The sequence below is a fragment of the Pelophylax lessonae genome, assembly GCF_965119305.1.
Source record: "Pelophylax lessonae genome assembly, chromosome: 2".
Taxonomy (NCBI): Eukaryota; Metazoa; Chordata; class Amphibia; order Anura; family Ranidae; genus Pelophylax; species Pelophylax lessonae.
This window is the reverse complement of record NC_138769.1, coordinates 550,510,737-550,525,349: the sequence shown is the minus strand read 5'-3', so window position 1 is coordinate 550,525,349 and position 14,613 is coordinate 550,510,737. Positions and strand designations below refer to the sequence as shown.

At 43.7% G+C, this 14,613-nt stretch overlaps 1 protein-coding gene across 1 annotated transcript in view; it reads right to left on the bottom strand.

Annotated features, from left to right (window-relative positions):
- The window catches only part of RB1 (RB transcriptional corepressor 1), a 328,442-nt gene that overhangs the window by 16,746 nt on the left and 297,083 nt on the right, over positions 1-14,613 (bottom strand). Inside the window, exons 25-26 of the mRNA XM_082244844.1 lie at positions 11,746-11,882; positions 9,615-9,664 (exon numbers count right to left, since the gene is read on the bottom strand). Of these exons, the coding sequence (XP_082100970.1) occupies positions 9,615-9,664; positions 11,746-11,882 (187 nt within the window). The remainder of the gene's footprint in view (positions 1-9,614; positions 9,665-11,745; positions 11,883-14,613) is intronic.

The following is a 14,613-nucleotide window of genomic DNA, read 5'->3' as shown; positions in this document are numbered from 1 at the left end:
GACCCACCCGCACCAAGGCCAGGGTGCACGCCAGCCACCCATGGTGACCCACCCACAGCAGGGCCAGGGTGCCAGTCAGCACCCACAGGAGCCAGCCAGACAGCCACAGCTGCAGTACCCATAGTTAAGGTAAGAGGAGCGCTACACAGTGCCAATTTTATTTCTACTTTGTGAGAGATTGGGGCAGAGGTGAGAGTCATGACACAAGGAGGGGGTACCGTGAGGACCAGAGTGAATGAAGGTGTTCACTGTACACTTTTTTAGAAAGAGGCTCCCTTTCAGGTCCTAATATACTTCTTTGTAGTCTCTAATGCACATGTGATAAAGTAAAAAGCAGGTGCGCTAAACGTATAGGTGTTCGTATCAAACTAATGACAAAAACTATAAATATTGAAAAAGGTCAGTCACTGATTAGTAACAGTAACCTAGTGTGAAAATCACAAAAATATCGTTCTGATCACCTGTGCAAGTGTGTGACCAAAACAATGGTGAATATACAATAAAAGCATAAATATCACAATAATGACAAATTATTATAGTGTAAAATATACAAATAAATAAATGAATAAGCAAATAAATGGTGGAAGTGAACAAAGTCCAAATAGTCTGTGATTAAACAGAAAACAGCTTCACTTTAGCTTCACAAAAACTGAATGTGCAGATGTCCCATCACCACTAATGGACTGGCTTCCCTTACCATAGTGAGTATGTGTTAGGGTGTGTTACTATACAAATCCAGGGTGAGTAGTAGTGCTCAGGTGAAGGGAGGAATCATATGGGAATCTTCTCTCCTCTCCAAGAGGGGACAGAGAAGCCTCTTACCAGAAGAACAGATGTATGCGCTAGTTGGTAAACATTCACTGTAGATACCCTCCTCTTTTCCTGATGTGTGGCTGGATAGGACCCCTCTGGTTAGTTGGTGGTATAAGCCTCACGACAGGCCATGTAAAAAATGGAATAGACCAATGGTGCAGTATCCTCAAATCAAATTTAATAAAATAGGTGGAAAAACTTACAGCAGTAGTCTTGCATGAAACGTAAAACGGACCGCGGGATGAATGAAAGAGGGCCGCGGCCGTCTGCAGCAACTCTGACGCATTTCCGAGGGAAACATATCAGAGAGGAGCACCGCATTGTCATTACTCATCGCCGCAGTCCGCGCTGCAGGCGGCCGCGGCCCTCTTTCATTCATCCCGCGGTCCGTTTTACGTTTCATGCAAGACTACTGCTGTAAGTTTTTACACCTATTTTATTAAATTTGATTTGAGGATACTGCACCATTGGTCTATTCCATTTTTTACATGGTCTGTCGTGAGGCTTATACCACCAACTAACCAGAGGGGTCCTATCCAGCCACACATCAGGAAAAGAGGAGGGTATCTACAGTGAATGTTTACCAACTAGCGCATACATCTGTTCTTCTGGTAAGAGGCTTCTCTGTCCCCTCTTGGAGAGGAGAGAAGATTCCCATATGATTCCTCCCTTCACCTGAGCACTACTACTCACCCTGGATTTGTATAGTAACACACCCTAACACATACTCACTTTGGTAAGGGAAGCCAGTCCATTAGTGGTGATGGGACATCTGCACATTCAGTTTTTGTGAAGCTAAAGTGAAGCTGTTTTCTGTTTAATCACAGACTATTTGGACTTTGTTCATTTCCACCATTTATTTGCTTATTTATTTGTATATTTTACACTATATTTATTTGTCGTTATTGTGATATTTATGCTTTTATTGTATATTCACCTATTCACCATTGTTTTGGTCACACACTTGCACAGGTGATCAGAACGATATTTTTGTGATTTTCACACTAGGTTACAGTTACTAATCAGTGACTGACCTTTTTCAATATTTATAGTTTTTGTCATTAGTTTCATACGAACACCTTTAGGTTTAGCGGACCTGCTTTTTACTTTATCACACCTGTTTCCCTATTGGATCTAAGGTTGCAGCTTTACTTAACATATCCAGCGCACTTTTATTTACCCATCTAATGCACATGTGGCAAAACAAAAGGCCCGTGGGCCAAATTCAGCACACCAGGCCATTTCATGTGGCCCCCCTAATCTCCACCTCCACCATGTCTCAGCAGTCAGCAGCAGTGAGAAGGACAGAACTCCTCTGCTGCTCTGTGCAGCCACTGAGAGGCTCATCTCTGCCCCCACCTTGTCTCAGTAGTTGGCAGCAAAGAGGAGGACAGAACTCTTCCTACAGATCCTGTACCTCTCTGTGCAGCTGCAGCACCCTCTCGTCTTTGTCTCCCCTGTTATCAGCATTCAGCAGACTCCGGGCAGCTGACTTCAGCCCTCATCTGGTCCTCCTTCAGACCCTGCACTTTCTGCTTCCTAACTCCGCCCCAGCTTCTTCCTGGCAGCAGCACAAGGTAGGGGGTGCACAGTGATGTAAGGGAGGGTGGGGGGGGGGTGTTAACATCTGATGTAAGTGGTGGGGGTGCTCTGGACATCTAGTCTTAGATACAACTGGCCCTTTGAGGGCAGCCATAATGCTGATGCTGCCCAGAATGAAAATCTGTTCTGTCACCCCTGTTCTAATGGGACCTGAAGGGGATGCTTTCTAACAGATTCAATGTTGCACTTTGTGCAAAATGTAGGGGCAGGTCATGGGCGAGGCCTAACAGGGGACCCTTGCTTTATTTGGTCCAGGGGCCCTGAGTATTGTCAGTCTGCCCCTGCCTATATACACAGTTGATCCAAAGAAAGGGTAAAACCTCAATAAAGAATGATCCAATTTGCTCCAGCAGGGGAAAAATTCCTTCCTGATCCCGCAGGAGGCAATTGGATATCCTGTGAACCAAGTACCCCTGGTGTTATTATCTATGAATGTTTGTATCCAGTTATATTTTGTGCATTTATTAATGCATCCAACTCTTTTTTTTTTTTAGAACAATTTGACATAAATACTAGGACAATTTCCTGCAGAATCTGCTGGAACATTACAGTATTCATAGTTGTATCAATAACAAGCTGTTCTGTTTTGTCCAGATGCAACAAAATAGGCCCAAAAAACTGCAATCACCGCATTCAAGACATTAGTCAGCGATTATTTGAGACCGTCTTGGTGTGACCTTTGCTGGCCCACCCTTACTGGGGAATGTACCTATGGTGTTGAATTGCCTCCACAATGTGTCTAATATTGGACTATTTCAAACACTTTTTGTTTTTTTTAACCCGTTTAAGACAGGAAAGTATTAATAACCATTTTTCTGAGGGACTCAAAAATCTACTAAGTTCTACAAATCTAGATGTATGTTCTTCTCTGGAAGGTTTACCCCCCTTCATGACATGGCCATTTTTTGCTATGCGGCACTGCATTACTTTAACTGACAATTGTGTGGTCGTGTGACGCTGTACACACAAAAAAAAAATGTATGTCCTTTTTTCCTCAGAAATAGAGCTTTCTTTGGAGGCATTTGATCACCTCTGCGTTTTTATTTTTTGCGCTATAAACGAAAAAAATTTCCGACAATTTAAAAATACATTTTTTTTTTTAATTTCGGCTATGAAACCTATCCGATAAAAAAATTTAAAAAATCAAAATTATTTATACATTTAGACTAATATGCATTTTTGGTAAAAAAACAAAAATCCCAATAAGGGTATATTGATTGGTTTGAGAAAAAGTTATAGCGTCTACAAACTCCAAAATGTTTTTTTGGAATTTTTATTTTTTACCAGTAATGGCGGTGACTGCAGCTTATTGTGGGACTGCTATATTGTGGCGGACACATCAGACACTAAGTGACACTTTTTTGGGGACCAGTGACACTAACAAAGTGATCAGAGCTAAAAAAAAAAAAAAAAATGCACTGTCACTGTACTAATTACACTGGCAGGGAAGGGGTTAACATCAGGGGTGATCAAAGGGTTAAATGTGTCCCGAGGGCGTGCTTTCTGTGTGGGGGATGGTCTGACTGGGGCAAGACAGAGATCCGTGTTGTGGCTTAGCAGAAACACAGGATTTCCATCTTCCCTTGTCACAGAATGGAGATCTGCCGCCGTTCTGCCTCTCTCGAGAATGATTGGCGGGTCCTGGTGAACATCAGGTCAGCTGGACCCGCTGACTGGCTCCTGCTGTGTCCAATCACAGCGGGAGCAGGTCGCCGGTGGTGCACATGCACACAGACCCGGAAGCATGAAGCGACACAAAGGTACGTGATTTTGCACAGAAGAGCCACCGTCCCACAGTATAAGTACATGGGGCGGTCAGAAAGTGGTGAAAAAAGGCAGCCAACATGTGCACCAGATTCTCATACCGGACTCCAATTTCCCCTTCAATGAAGGGAGAATCCTAGCGGTTGACATACTTTTGTCACTTACAAATGTTTAACTTTGGATAATTTTTCTCGATAAATGACTCAGTATGGTGTTTCGGACTTTTATTGGGTTCACAAGATCTAGTTTTAGAAAATTAGAAATTTCACAAAATGTTAAAGCACCACTGTACACCTCTGTCTGCACAGTGATTTTTTTCAAACTAATACTGGAACATAAACACACCAAATATAATGAAGAAATCTAGTCCTATTTCTGAAAACGATGGTAACATGATCTCTCAGAAACGTGTAATTTCAGTTTCAGCATCTGTTGTGCTTTGTTTACTCATCATCTGCACTTGTTGCTGGACTGTTATCACATCTTTGTAGATAAGACTGTTACACTTTGTACTTCGTGGATGTTTATGTTTGATTGTACAGTTTTTACTTAGATTAGGGAGCTTATGCACATCCCAATGTCTACAAGAATATCACCAATTTAGGCATTACTACAGTAATTTCGGGGCCATGCAAAGATTACCATGTGTGCTATAATGAGTGCAATTATCTCATTCAGAAAGGAACATTTTTGCACACAGTGGCTTTCCAAATGGAAAAATCTCCACAAGACAGACCCTGCAGAGTGTGGTATAAACTCATTAGAAATCTGTCTCCCAGCCACGTAAAACAATGGCACAACGTGTGACAAATTCATGTAACGGTCAGTAACCTGTAATGAATATGTTGCAGAATTTGTCAGTGACAATTTACTGCAATATGGAAAAGGTCTTGGTAAAGACCATCAATACAGTGGCTGCATATAAAAGTAACTATGGCATCCCTCCCAAACTGACATAGAAAGGGCCACTAGGGCAAAGGAGGGGGAACATGAAACCAAACAAACAGAATTTGGAAGCCTTTAATAAAACAGATACTAGTAAAGACAAGATGTTTGCAAGAGATGCAATGGCATATAGGTGGGACACTCGTGAACAAAGATGGCCATCCAAATCAAGGTCTCAACGAGCTAATAATCTTGCTGATTTTTCTTCATTCTCTTTAGGTACCCACCTCAGGATTTCATCAACAATCCTCATGCAAGAGAGGTCTCCACCACTCCGGCCCGTACAGCCGACACATGTAGCCCCCTCTGGGTCCACCAGAGGGGCTTCATTGAGGGTTATGGTGACATCCTAGGTGTCTGTCTCCTTTCCCCCCCCCAGGACAGGGAAGCATTCTGCGCTATGAATAAGGCTGCGGCCAAAACACGTTAGCATTTAACATGTTGTACACTGCTGTCATGCTGGAAAAATTGCATCAAAAGGAAGCATTCGTGTGCCGGCTTTTCTTGTTACTGGGAAGCAATTGCATGCATCTGGACACTGCAGCCTGAGCACCGACACTCAGTTCCACATTCATTTTTACTATGTGGTAGAGCTAGGGTGAGTTTGCATCCAAGCATTCTGCGCTGCCCTGTATATCGGTGTCGGCGCCGTCACCCACCGTACATACTGCCACTTTCCAACATGGCGGTCACGGCGCTTCCGGTTCCGACCTCACTACAATTCCGGCCATGACTCGATTTCCGGCCGGCCTGGATGTAGGCTGATGACGGCGGGGGGACAGTGGAGACAGTTGTCTCCTGTCAACCCCACATACAATACTCAGTCCTACAATTTTCTCTCCTACACAGCTGAAGGCTGATTTTGGCGCCGATATGCCTCCCAGTGATTGGCCCTGCAGGCACACATGACAGGATATCTATTTTATTTATAACCTTCATTTGGTGGGTAATGTTCCAGGGCCATGGCACCACCACCAGGATACTGCCCTGGTTACTGGAGTGATATAAGAGACTGGTAAGGTAAAAACTTTGCCCCTTAATGCTTTCATATGCCACTAATTGTGGTGTTTCTCTCCTTTATATGATGTAAAAAAATACAGAATAGGGCCACACTCCTAAAGATAATTTCTAATGATTTATGTAGAACTGGCTTATCTGGGGGATTAACCTGGGTCCTTTCCACCCTCTCCTCTATGTGGATGTGAAGGGATTTATCTTACTTTTGGAGCATTTATGGTCCTTCTTTCAAAATAAAGAAAAAAGGCCCAAAGACCTCCCCCAGGTATTCATGTTAATTCGGTTACCCCTAAACACTTGGCAATTTTGAACCACTTAACCACTTGCAGACTGCTCACTAGAGCACTACTGCGGCAAAGTGGCTCGATAACGTCTGCTACGTCACCAGACATTCCTTTTTCTCGGCGGGGCACTCGCGCGCCGCCAGAGGCTCGCTCCCGCTGTATTCAGTCACAGCGGGAGTCGGGCCAGGGGAGGAGCAGCAGCGATCGCCGCTGCTCTTCCTCGATCGTCGGGGAATCGAGTGTGGAGATCCGCCCGCTTGTGTAAACATAAGCGGGCGGATCTCCTAAGTGACAGGCAGGGTCAGATTGCAGGGTTCAGCACAGCGATCTGTCCTTGTGTCACATAGTCACCTCCCCCCACACACGTCAGTAAGCACCAGGCATACATTAACCCCTCCCTCTCCAATAAAATTAACCCCTTCCCTGCCAGTGTCATTTTTACAGTAACAGTGCATATATATATATATATATATATAGCACTGATTACTGTAGTAATGTCACTGGTACCCCCAAAAGTGTCAAAAATGTCAGTCAAGGGTCCGATCTGTCCGCCGCAATGTCGCAGTCCCGCAAAAAAAAAAAAAAAAAAAAAACGCAGATCGCCGCCATTACTCGTTAAAAAAAAAACACCAAAAATGACAGAAATCAAATACCACCAAAAGAAAGCTCTGTTTGTGGGAAAAAAAGGATGTAAATTTTGTTTGGGTACGGCGTCGCACGACCGTGCAATTGTCAGTTAAAGTCGCACAGTCCCAAATCGCAAAAAGTGGCCCAGACGTAAGACAGCAAAATCCTCCGGTGGTAAAGTGGTTAAGTGATGTCACCCCCCCCCCCCCCACACCTTTTTTTTTTTTTTAAGATTTCGATGCTTATAGTGTTGTATTTTTTCTATTTTCTTTATTTTTTCCGATTAGAATTCCCAGGTTGACCTTTTTTGTCCCTTGTGGCCGGGATCAAGTGCTCTGGATATAGGGCAGCTCTTTTCCATTGCTTCATACAGACCTCCAGCAGAATTGATACTTTGTAGTAAGTGAGCCTTTATGTTTTCTGGCTTGGTATGTTAAATAAATAAGTACATGTACATTTAAACTATGTCTTTTAGAGATTCTAATGTGATACCAATATGTATACCATCCCCCTGAAGAAGATTAAGTTGAAACGAGTTAGTGCTCTAGCTGCACACCACTGGGATCTCATCGTGAATCATCATCAGCCATTAATTGATGGTTATCATGTTACTTTGTACAAAGTTTAATTTGATTATTTGTGATGTTCTTTGACTTTCTCTCATGAGTTTTATTTGGGAACTTTACTAATGTTTTTTCAATAAAGCACTTGTACATTTTATACATCTGTTGTATAATTGTTTTGGGCATCAAAAAAAGTCCCCTACCTTCCCCTCCTTTGCCCTAGTGGCACTTTCTATGGAAAGGGTCTTATTTACCTACAGTTTTCTTATCATTGGTATGACAGTATTTTTAATTAATTTGTGGTAGTCAAGTTGCATATGAGAAATACCCAAACTTGTTAAATGCCTTGTATAGAGCAAAAAAAAAAACAATTTCACAGCTTTTATGAATTTGACACAGGGCTTTCTAGTGCTGCCATAACACTTGAGAAGTGTGGGCAAATCAATAATGCATTTCCAACAGAGTCTTTACTAATTTTGTTTCTTTCATATAGGACTGTGGTGTGGTAAGGTGGATGGGTTGACTTCACAGCTTTTGCGAGAGCTGTGCACTGCGAAAGCTCCAAGTCATCTCTCTCTAGTGCGGTTCTCAATCCGCGCTGACCGTCAATACCGTCAGCGCACATTGATACCCAATGCCTCCTCTCTAGTTCTAGCTCCTGTGAACTCCAAGGGGGGCGGAGGAAGCAGTACAGAAAGAAGGTGAATGAGGACTTCCAATGGCAGTGCTGATCACAGACTGTGGGAGGGAGCACAGAACTCAAGCACGTGGCTGGATAAGGAGGTGACATCTAATGATGCGTCTGTGTAAGGCAGCAATGTGATGCAGAGTGCGGGGGGGCAGAAAGCTGGAGCATTGTGTGTATAAGGGTGCAGTGTGATCCAGGGGAATGGGGGCAGAGAGCCGGAGCATTGTGTGTATAAGGCATGCAAGATTCAGGTTAGTGGTCCGTGGGATTCAAAATTGTGAGTTAAGTGATCCCTGAGGTCCGAAAGTTTGGCGACGACTGGTCCAGACTACCACCAGCAGCAGCTATGGAGAGCAGAGCAGCCCGGGACTGGTGGACAGAGAATAGCCTAGCTCCATCCTAGCCATACTAAAGCTGTGCCAGTTGGTAACAAGCCTCCATTCTTCTCTGTTGCATGTGTGTAATCTAGAAACACTGTCACCAAGGTGCTGGAAGTAATAACCAGTTGTGTTGATGTTTTTAGTTGAAAAACTCCCAGTAGCTTCAATACAGGATGCCTCTTCAATTGTAAAACTACTGTTGGGATACTCTGGCTATAGATGCTCTTTAACCACTTGCTGACCACCCTATAACCGTTTTCTCTTCCCCCAATAAAAGCAGCCCACATAGTAAATGCAAACACTGGTTAGGCACACAGTTAACCCTTTGATCGCCCCTGATGTTAACCCCTTCCCAGCCAGTGTCATTAGTGCAGGGACAGTGCATATTTTTAGCACTGATTACTGTATTAGTGTCAAAAGTGTTAGTGTCCGATTGTCTGCCGCAATATCGCAGTCCCGCTATAAGTTGAAGATCACCACCAATACTAGTATGAAAAAAAAAAATTTTCAGTATGTATCCCATAGTTTGTAGACGCTACAACGTTCGCGTAAACCAATCAATATACACTTATTGAGATTTTTTTTACCAAAAACATTTAGCAGAATACATTTTGGCCTAAATTTATTAGGAAATTCGGTTTTTTAAAATTCTATTGCATATGTTTTATAGCAGAAAGTAAACAATATTTTTTTTTATTTCAAAACTATTGGTCTTTGTTTATAGCGCAAAAAAACCCCACAAAAATGGCCTGGTCATAAAAGGGGGTAAATTTTCCAGAGGTCAAGTGGTTTACTCACTTTTTTCTTTTCTACATTTTCAACAAAGAACCTTTTTTGCGCATCAGAATATACAAAGTTCAGTCCTATGAAGTTAAGTCGGAATGTACAACGTTAAGCATAATTTGCAATAATAAAAAGATGTAAAACTTACTCATTTCTGCAAGTTTCTGCTGGAACTTGGAATCAGTAGAAAGTGTTTTGCTGGTGAAAACGGAAAACAAGAACAGGATGAGTAACTTCCAATCCAACAATATTGTCCCCAAATAATAGAGGAACAGTTTTTTTGAGGCAAATATTTTTTCTAAGCATGTACTAATGATTGTCCATAAGTTCTTTAGAAATTACTACATTTTGCAAAATGTTTTCTAAGACCTAATTTGTTGCCATGGGCTACTATACACTACTCTTGTCTTTTCTAAATTAGCCAGTTTTTTATGGGCGAGTTATTTAATTTGTGTTTTTTGTGGTGAGTTTTACTGGGCTGACAGATGTGGTTTGTTGCTCTTTCTGCACATTGTTCTTGGCCTTTCAGAATTGGTCACTATTTTTTGGGGGCAAGCTTACTTTTGCCAAATATTTTAGGCAATTTTTTTTCTGTGCCTGTAGATGGGCAGAGAAATTGTGACATAGTTGAAGAACAATCTGCTTTGGTCAGGTAGGCTGCCTGTTGCGTGCCTAAAATAGAATTAGAATTGGATGCAGAGACCGGTGTTAAAACTGGGTCCTGCTACGGTGGAAGGGAAGTACAGTCACTCTGTGGTTGAGAGTTGTGCAGGCCTTCAGCAGAGTTCATATACACCTGAGGTTTTTGCCATTGCTCCCTTAAGCCTGGTTTCGCCTTAGCTACCGGTGAGGGTATTCTTCTCTGGGGTAATCATGGACTAGGGTGCAGAATACAGGGTTAGCTTGTCTGAGAAGGAGTACACAGCAACCCGGGTGAAGACTGTCTTGTAGTGAAGTCCTTGTTGCAAAGGGGCAGGGGAAAGTACCGGAGTACCTTATACTAGCTCTAGACAGAAGTGGTGGTAAAGTGTGCAACCTATGGTGTAAGGAGCAGGATGACAAACACACCTGCTCATCCACTAAGACTAAGTTCTGAGTTAATGCCAAGTTTGAAAAGTTTACACTGTAAAGTGAATACATTCCAAACATAGCCCTGGTTTTTAGTAACAGTCAGACTCAGTACAGGGTCTTCAGTGTCTGGGTTCCATAGGAATGGACCACAGCCCTGGGCCTGTACACCACACTGCAGCAAAACACATGCATTCCAGAATGTTTAGTGTTGAGGTGAGCACCCATGCAGGTCCAGTGTCCGAAGCATCATTACAGGAAGTTCCCAAAGTGTGGGGTCCGGGTTTGGCTGCCAAGATTTTACTTAGGTTGCAACATTCTGGATACTTCCATTGGTATATTGGAAGACAGTGAACAGTTGACTGAAGAATCCAAAGATAAACAAGAGACACTAAGGCTCCATGTCCACGGGACGCTGGAAATGGCCGTTTAGGAGCAGCTGGGCGTTTTTTTTTAGAAGCCCCTGAACCCATCTACATTTTATCTTATCTGTCCATGTACACCAGGTCGTTTACAGTCATTTGCAGGCAGTTGCGTTCAGGGACTTTTTTTAGAATGCAATTATTTGCGTTCAAACGTGTGTTTCCCGGCGTTTCAAACGCAAAAACGCGTCCGAACTCGACCGAACGCGATGACCCGCGTTAAGCGTTCGCGTTTTTCCATTTTAAAGTGGAAACATTTTTTTGACCTCTAGGAACGGTTCTAAACGCAAACGCCCGCTAAATGCGGGTACAAACGCGACCGAACGGACGTTTCAAACGTCCTAAAAATTCCAGCATTCAAAGGGACTTTTAACAACGTCCCGTGTACATGGAGCCTAAGAGTGATTTCTCCGTAAGAAAGTCCATCACCTTAGGATGCTAGCAAAAAACTGAAGGGTTACAGTGGGGGGGGGGGGCCCAGGGAGTATGTTCTCAAAAGCTTGCCAGTGTCCAGTCATCTGAAGGAACCAACCTATAACCCAGGGTCTGTGAATATCCAGCCTGTGTCCTGAGTGGTACAATTACTATTTTTGTTTCCTGAAAAACACAGTTATTTACCCCTTCCTACTTAGGTTTCTTGGTTGTAGTGAAGTGATAACTATCTGTTCACAAAGGTTACCAGGAGCCTTTTCTTTGTAGCAATAAGAAATCAACACGCTCTTCAATAAAGTTATAAATGCAAGCATACGATTTCTTTTTAAAACATATTTATAAAGTTATATATCATACCTTCCATCGGCCTCATCATGGTCATCAAATCGTAGCTTCTTTAGAGGTTTTGGGGCTGTGCCGTCTTGTGCAGTCCTCTTTGCAGGGCGTTCAGCGCTGCTCAGCATTTGGTTAATTTTCTGAAATTTCTCTGAAGACTAAAAAAAAAAAAAAAAATTGTTTATATTGAAAACAAGTGCAAGCAGGAAAATATCACTAAGTTATGATGTCAGTACTAACTAGAAGCACATTCATGGGACAAACAGAAAAACACTGACCAATTAGCTATAAGAAAGTGTATGAATACAATGCAAAGAAATATGTAAAATCAGGACAACATATTGGGTTCTCTTAAAGTGCAAAAATAAAGATTTGCTATATTATAGAAAATAAAAAAAAAACACTCACCTGTGCCCAAGCAGTACTCTGAAAAAATTGGATTTTTGACTTACTGTAAAATCCATTTCTCTGATGTTCATTGATGGACACAGCTTCTGATCTCCATAAACGTTGGGTTATACTGCACTCTACAGGAGTAGGACACTAGGCAGAAAAAAAGCCTGGCTATGCCCATGGGCAGTTCCAGAGGGTATATTCCCTTTCTCTGCTATAGGCACTCAGTTTAGTTACAAGCAGTGTCAGAAGAATTACAACACCACAGAGGGGTGGGTGCTGTGTCCGTCAATGAACATCAGAGAAATGGATTTTACGGTAAGTCAAAAATCCCATTTTCTCTTTTTAGTTCACTGATGGACACAGCTTCTCATCTTCATAACTGTTGGGACACCCTAAAGCAGTGTTAAACATGAGGGGTGGGAACAGCAAAAAAAATTCCCAAGGCTAAACAGTAAGTTTTGAATGTGCTACCAATAAAAATTGTCTTTTTGCAGTTGTTAACCAGTTGAGCCTTCATTTTTGTAGCCTATTTCAAGGTGATTGTCTATAATCCCCAATTTTTTTGTTTTCATGCATTATTGTTTAAGGTTGCGGAGGCTCCCCGGTCTGAAAGTGGCCGCTTGGTATGTGTAAAATTTGGGACAACATTTCCTCCAGTCCACTTTTCTGGGGGATTATTATCCCTAATACCCTTTATCCCCATTTTTTCTAAACAGTAGCCAACCAGGCAACAGGAGCTCACCTGAAAAAAACAATACACCCTCAAAGAGGTTAAGTCCTCTCAACAGCAGCCTGCAAAACCTTGCAGGCAAAAGAAGTATCTGCAGATGCCAACACATGCGCTTTATAACATTTTGTGAAAGTGTGCACTGACGACCAGGTGGCCGCCTTGCAAACCTGCGTCACTGACGCCTGATGACGGAAGGCCCAGGAGGCACTAAGCGCCCAAGTAGAGTGCGCCTTAATAGGGAAAGGAGGAACCTGAACATTGATGGAGTAGGCCTGAACCACTGTCTGTCTGATCCATCTGGAAATGGTCACAAAGGAAGCAGACAACCCTTTACGGGGTACACCTGTGAGCACGCAAATAGTGAGTCTGACTTCCTGAAAGACTCCATAGCTGCCAGGTACACCCTAGTTGCCCTTGACCAAATCCAAGGCATGAAAGGCAATTTCCTTCAGATGTTTAGGCCTTGGACACAGGGAAGGCAACACAATGTCTTAGTTCAAATGAAAATCAGAGACAACCTTTGGAAGGGATGACGGACAGGGGCGAAGCACCACACCTTGTCTCTGTGAATCACCAGGTAAGGTGAACGACAGGATAATGCCGCCAGTTCCGACACTCTGCTCGCAGAGGGGATAGCCACCAAAAAGGTCACCTCCTGGGACATTGTAAGCAGGGGAATCTCCCAAAGATTCTCAAACGGAGGCTTCTGGAGGGTAGAAAGCACCAAATTGAGGTCCCAAGGCGGCAACAGAGACCGCACTGGAGGAACCAAAAGTCGGACACCCTGAAGAAAGGTACGCACCAGGGAGTGTGTGGCCAAAGGTCGTTGGAAGAAGACTACCAAAGCAGACACCTGGCCTTTGATGGTACTCCAGGCCAATTTCCGTCCCACCATTGAAGGAAGGTCAAGATCCGAGCCACCGAGAAGGAGCGAGGATGAACCCCAAGAGACTCACTCCACGCAATGTATGTCATCCACGTACGATGGTAGATCTTCCTGGAAGTAGATTTCCTAGTTTTTAACAGTGTAGGAATCAGCGACTCAGCTAAACCTCTATCCTTCAGCACCAGGCGTTCAACAGCCAAGATGCTCCCCGAGAGGAAGCTTCCAAGGAACATCAGTGACCAGCCGCACCAGATCGGCGTACCAAGCCCAGCATGGCCAGTCCAAAGCCATTAAGATGGCCAGAATTCTTTCTGCCTTGATCCTATGTAGAAGTCTTGGCAGAACCGGAGGAAGGAAGGCGTAAATCAGATAATATTGGACCCCCCCACCAGTGCATCTGTGGCGTTCGCCAGAGGATCCCTTGACCAAGCCAAAAACCTCTGCACCTTTCTGTTGAGCCAAGACGACAACAGATCCACTTTGGGGATGTCCCACCGGAGACACAACTGATGAAATACCTCCGGATGAAGGGACCACTCCCCTTGGTCCAACGCATGCCCACTGAGGTGATCCGCCTGCCAGTTTTCTACCCCCGAAATGTGTACGGCTGAGCGGGCTGGAACGAACCGTTCTGCTCCCCTTAGAATGCCGGCTACCTCCAGAGCCGCCAGGACAGTTCTTGTGCCCCCTTGGTGATTGACAAAAGCCACAGCCATGGCATTGTTTCGATTGAATGCGCACTGGACAACCCTGAAGACGAGCCGTCCAATGGTCCAGACACAGTCTGATCGCTCAGAGTTCCAAGACATTGATCAGTAGTCTGAACTCTTCTGGTGTCCAGATACCCGGAGCAGAATGCTTGCCGAGGACGCCTCCC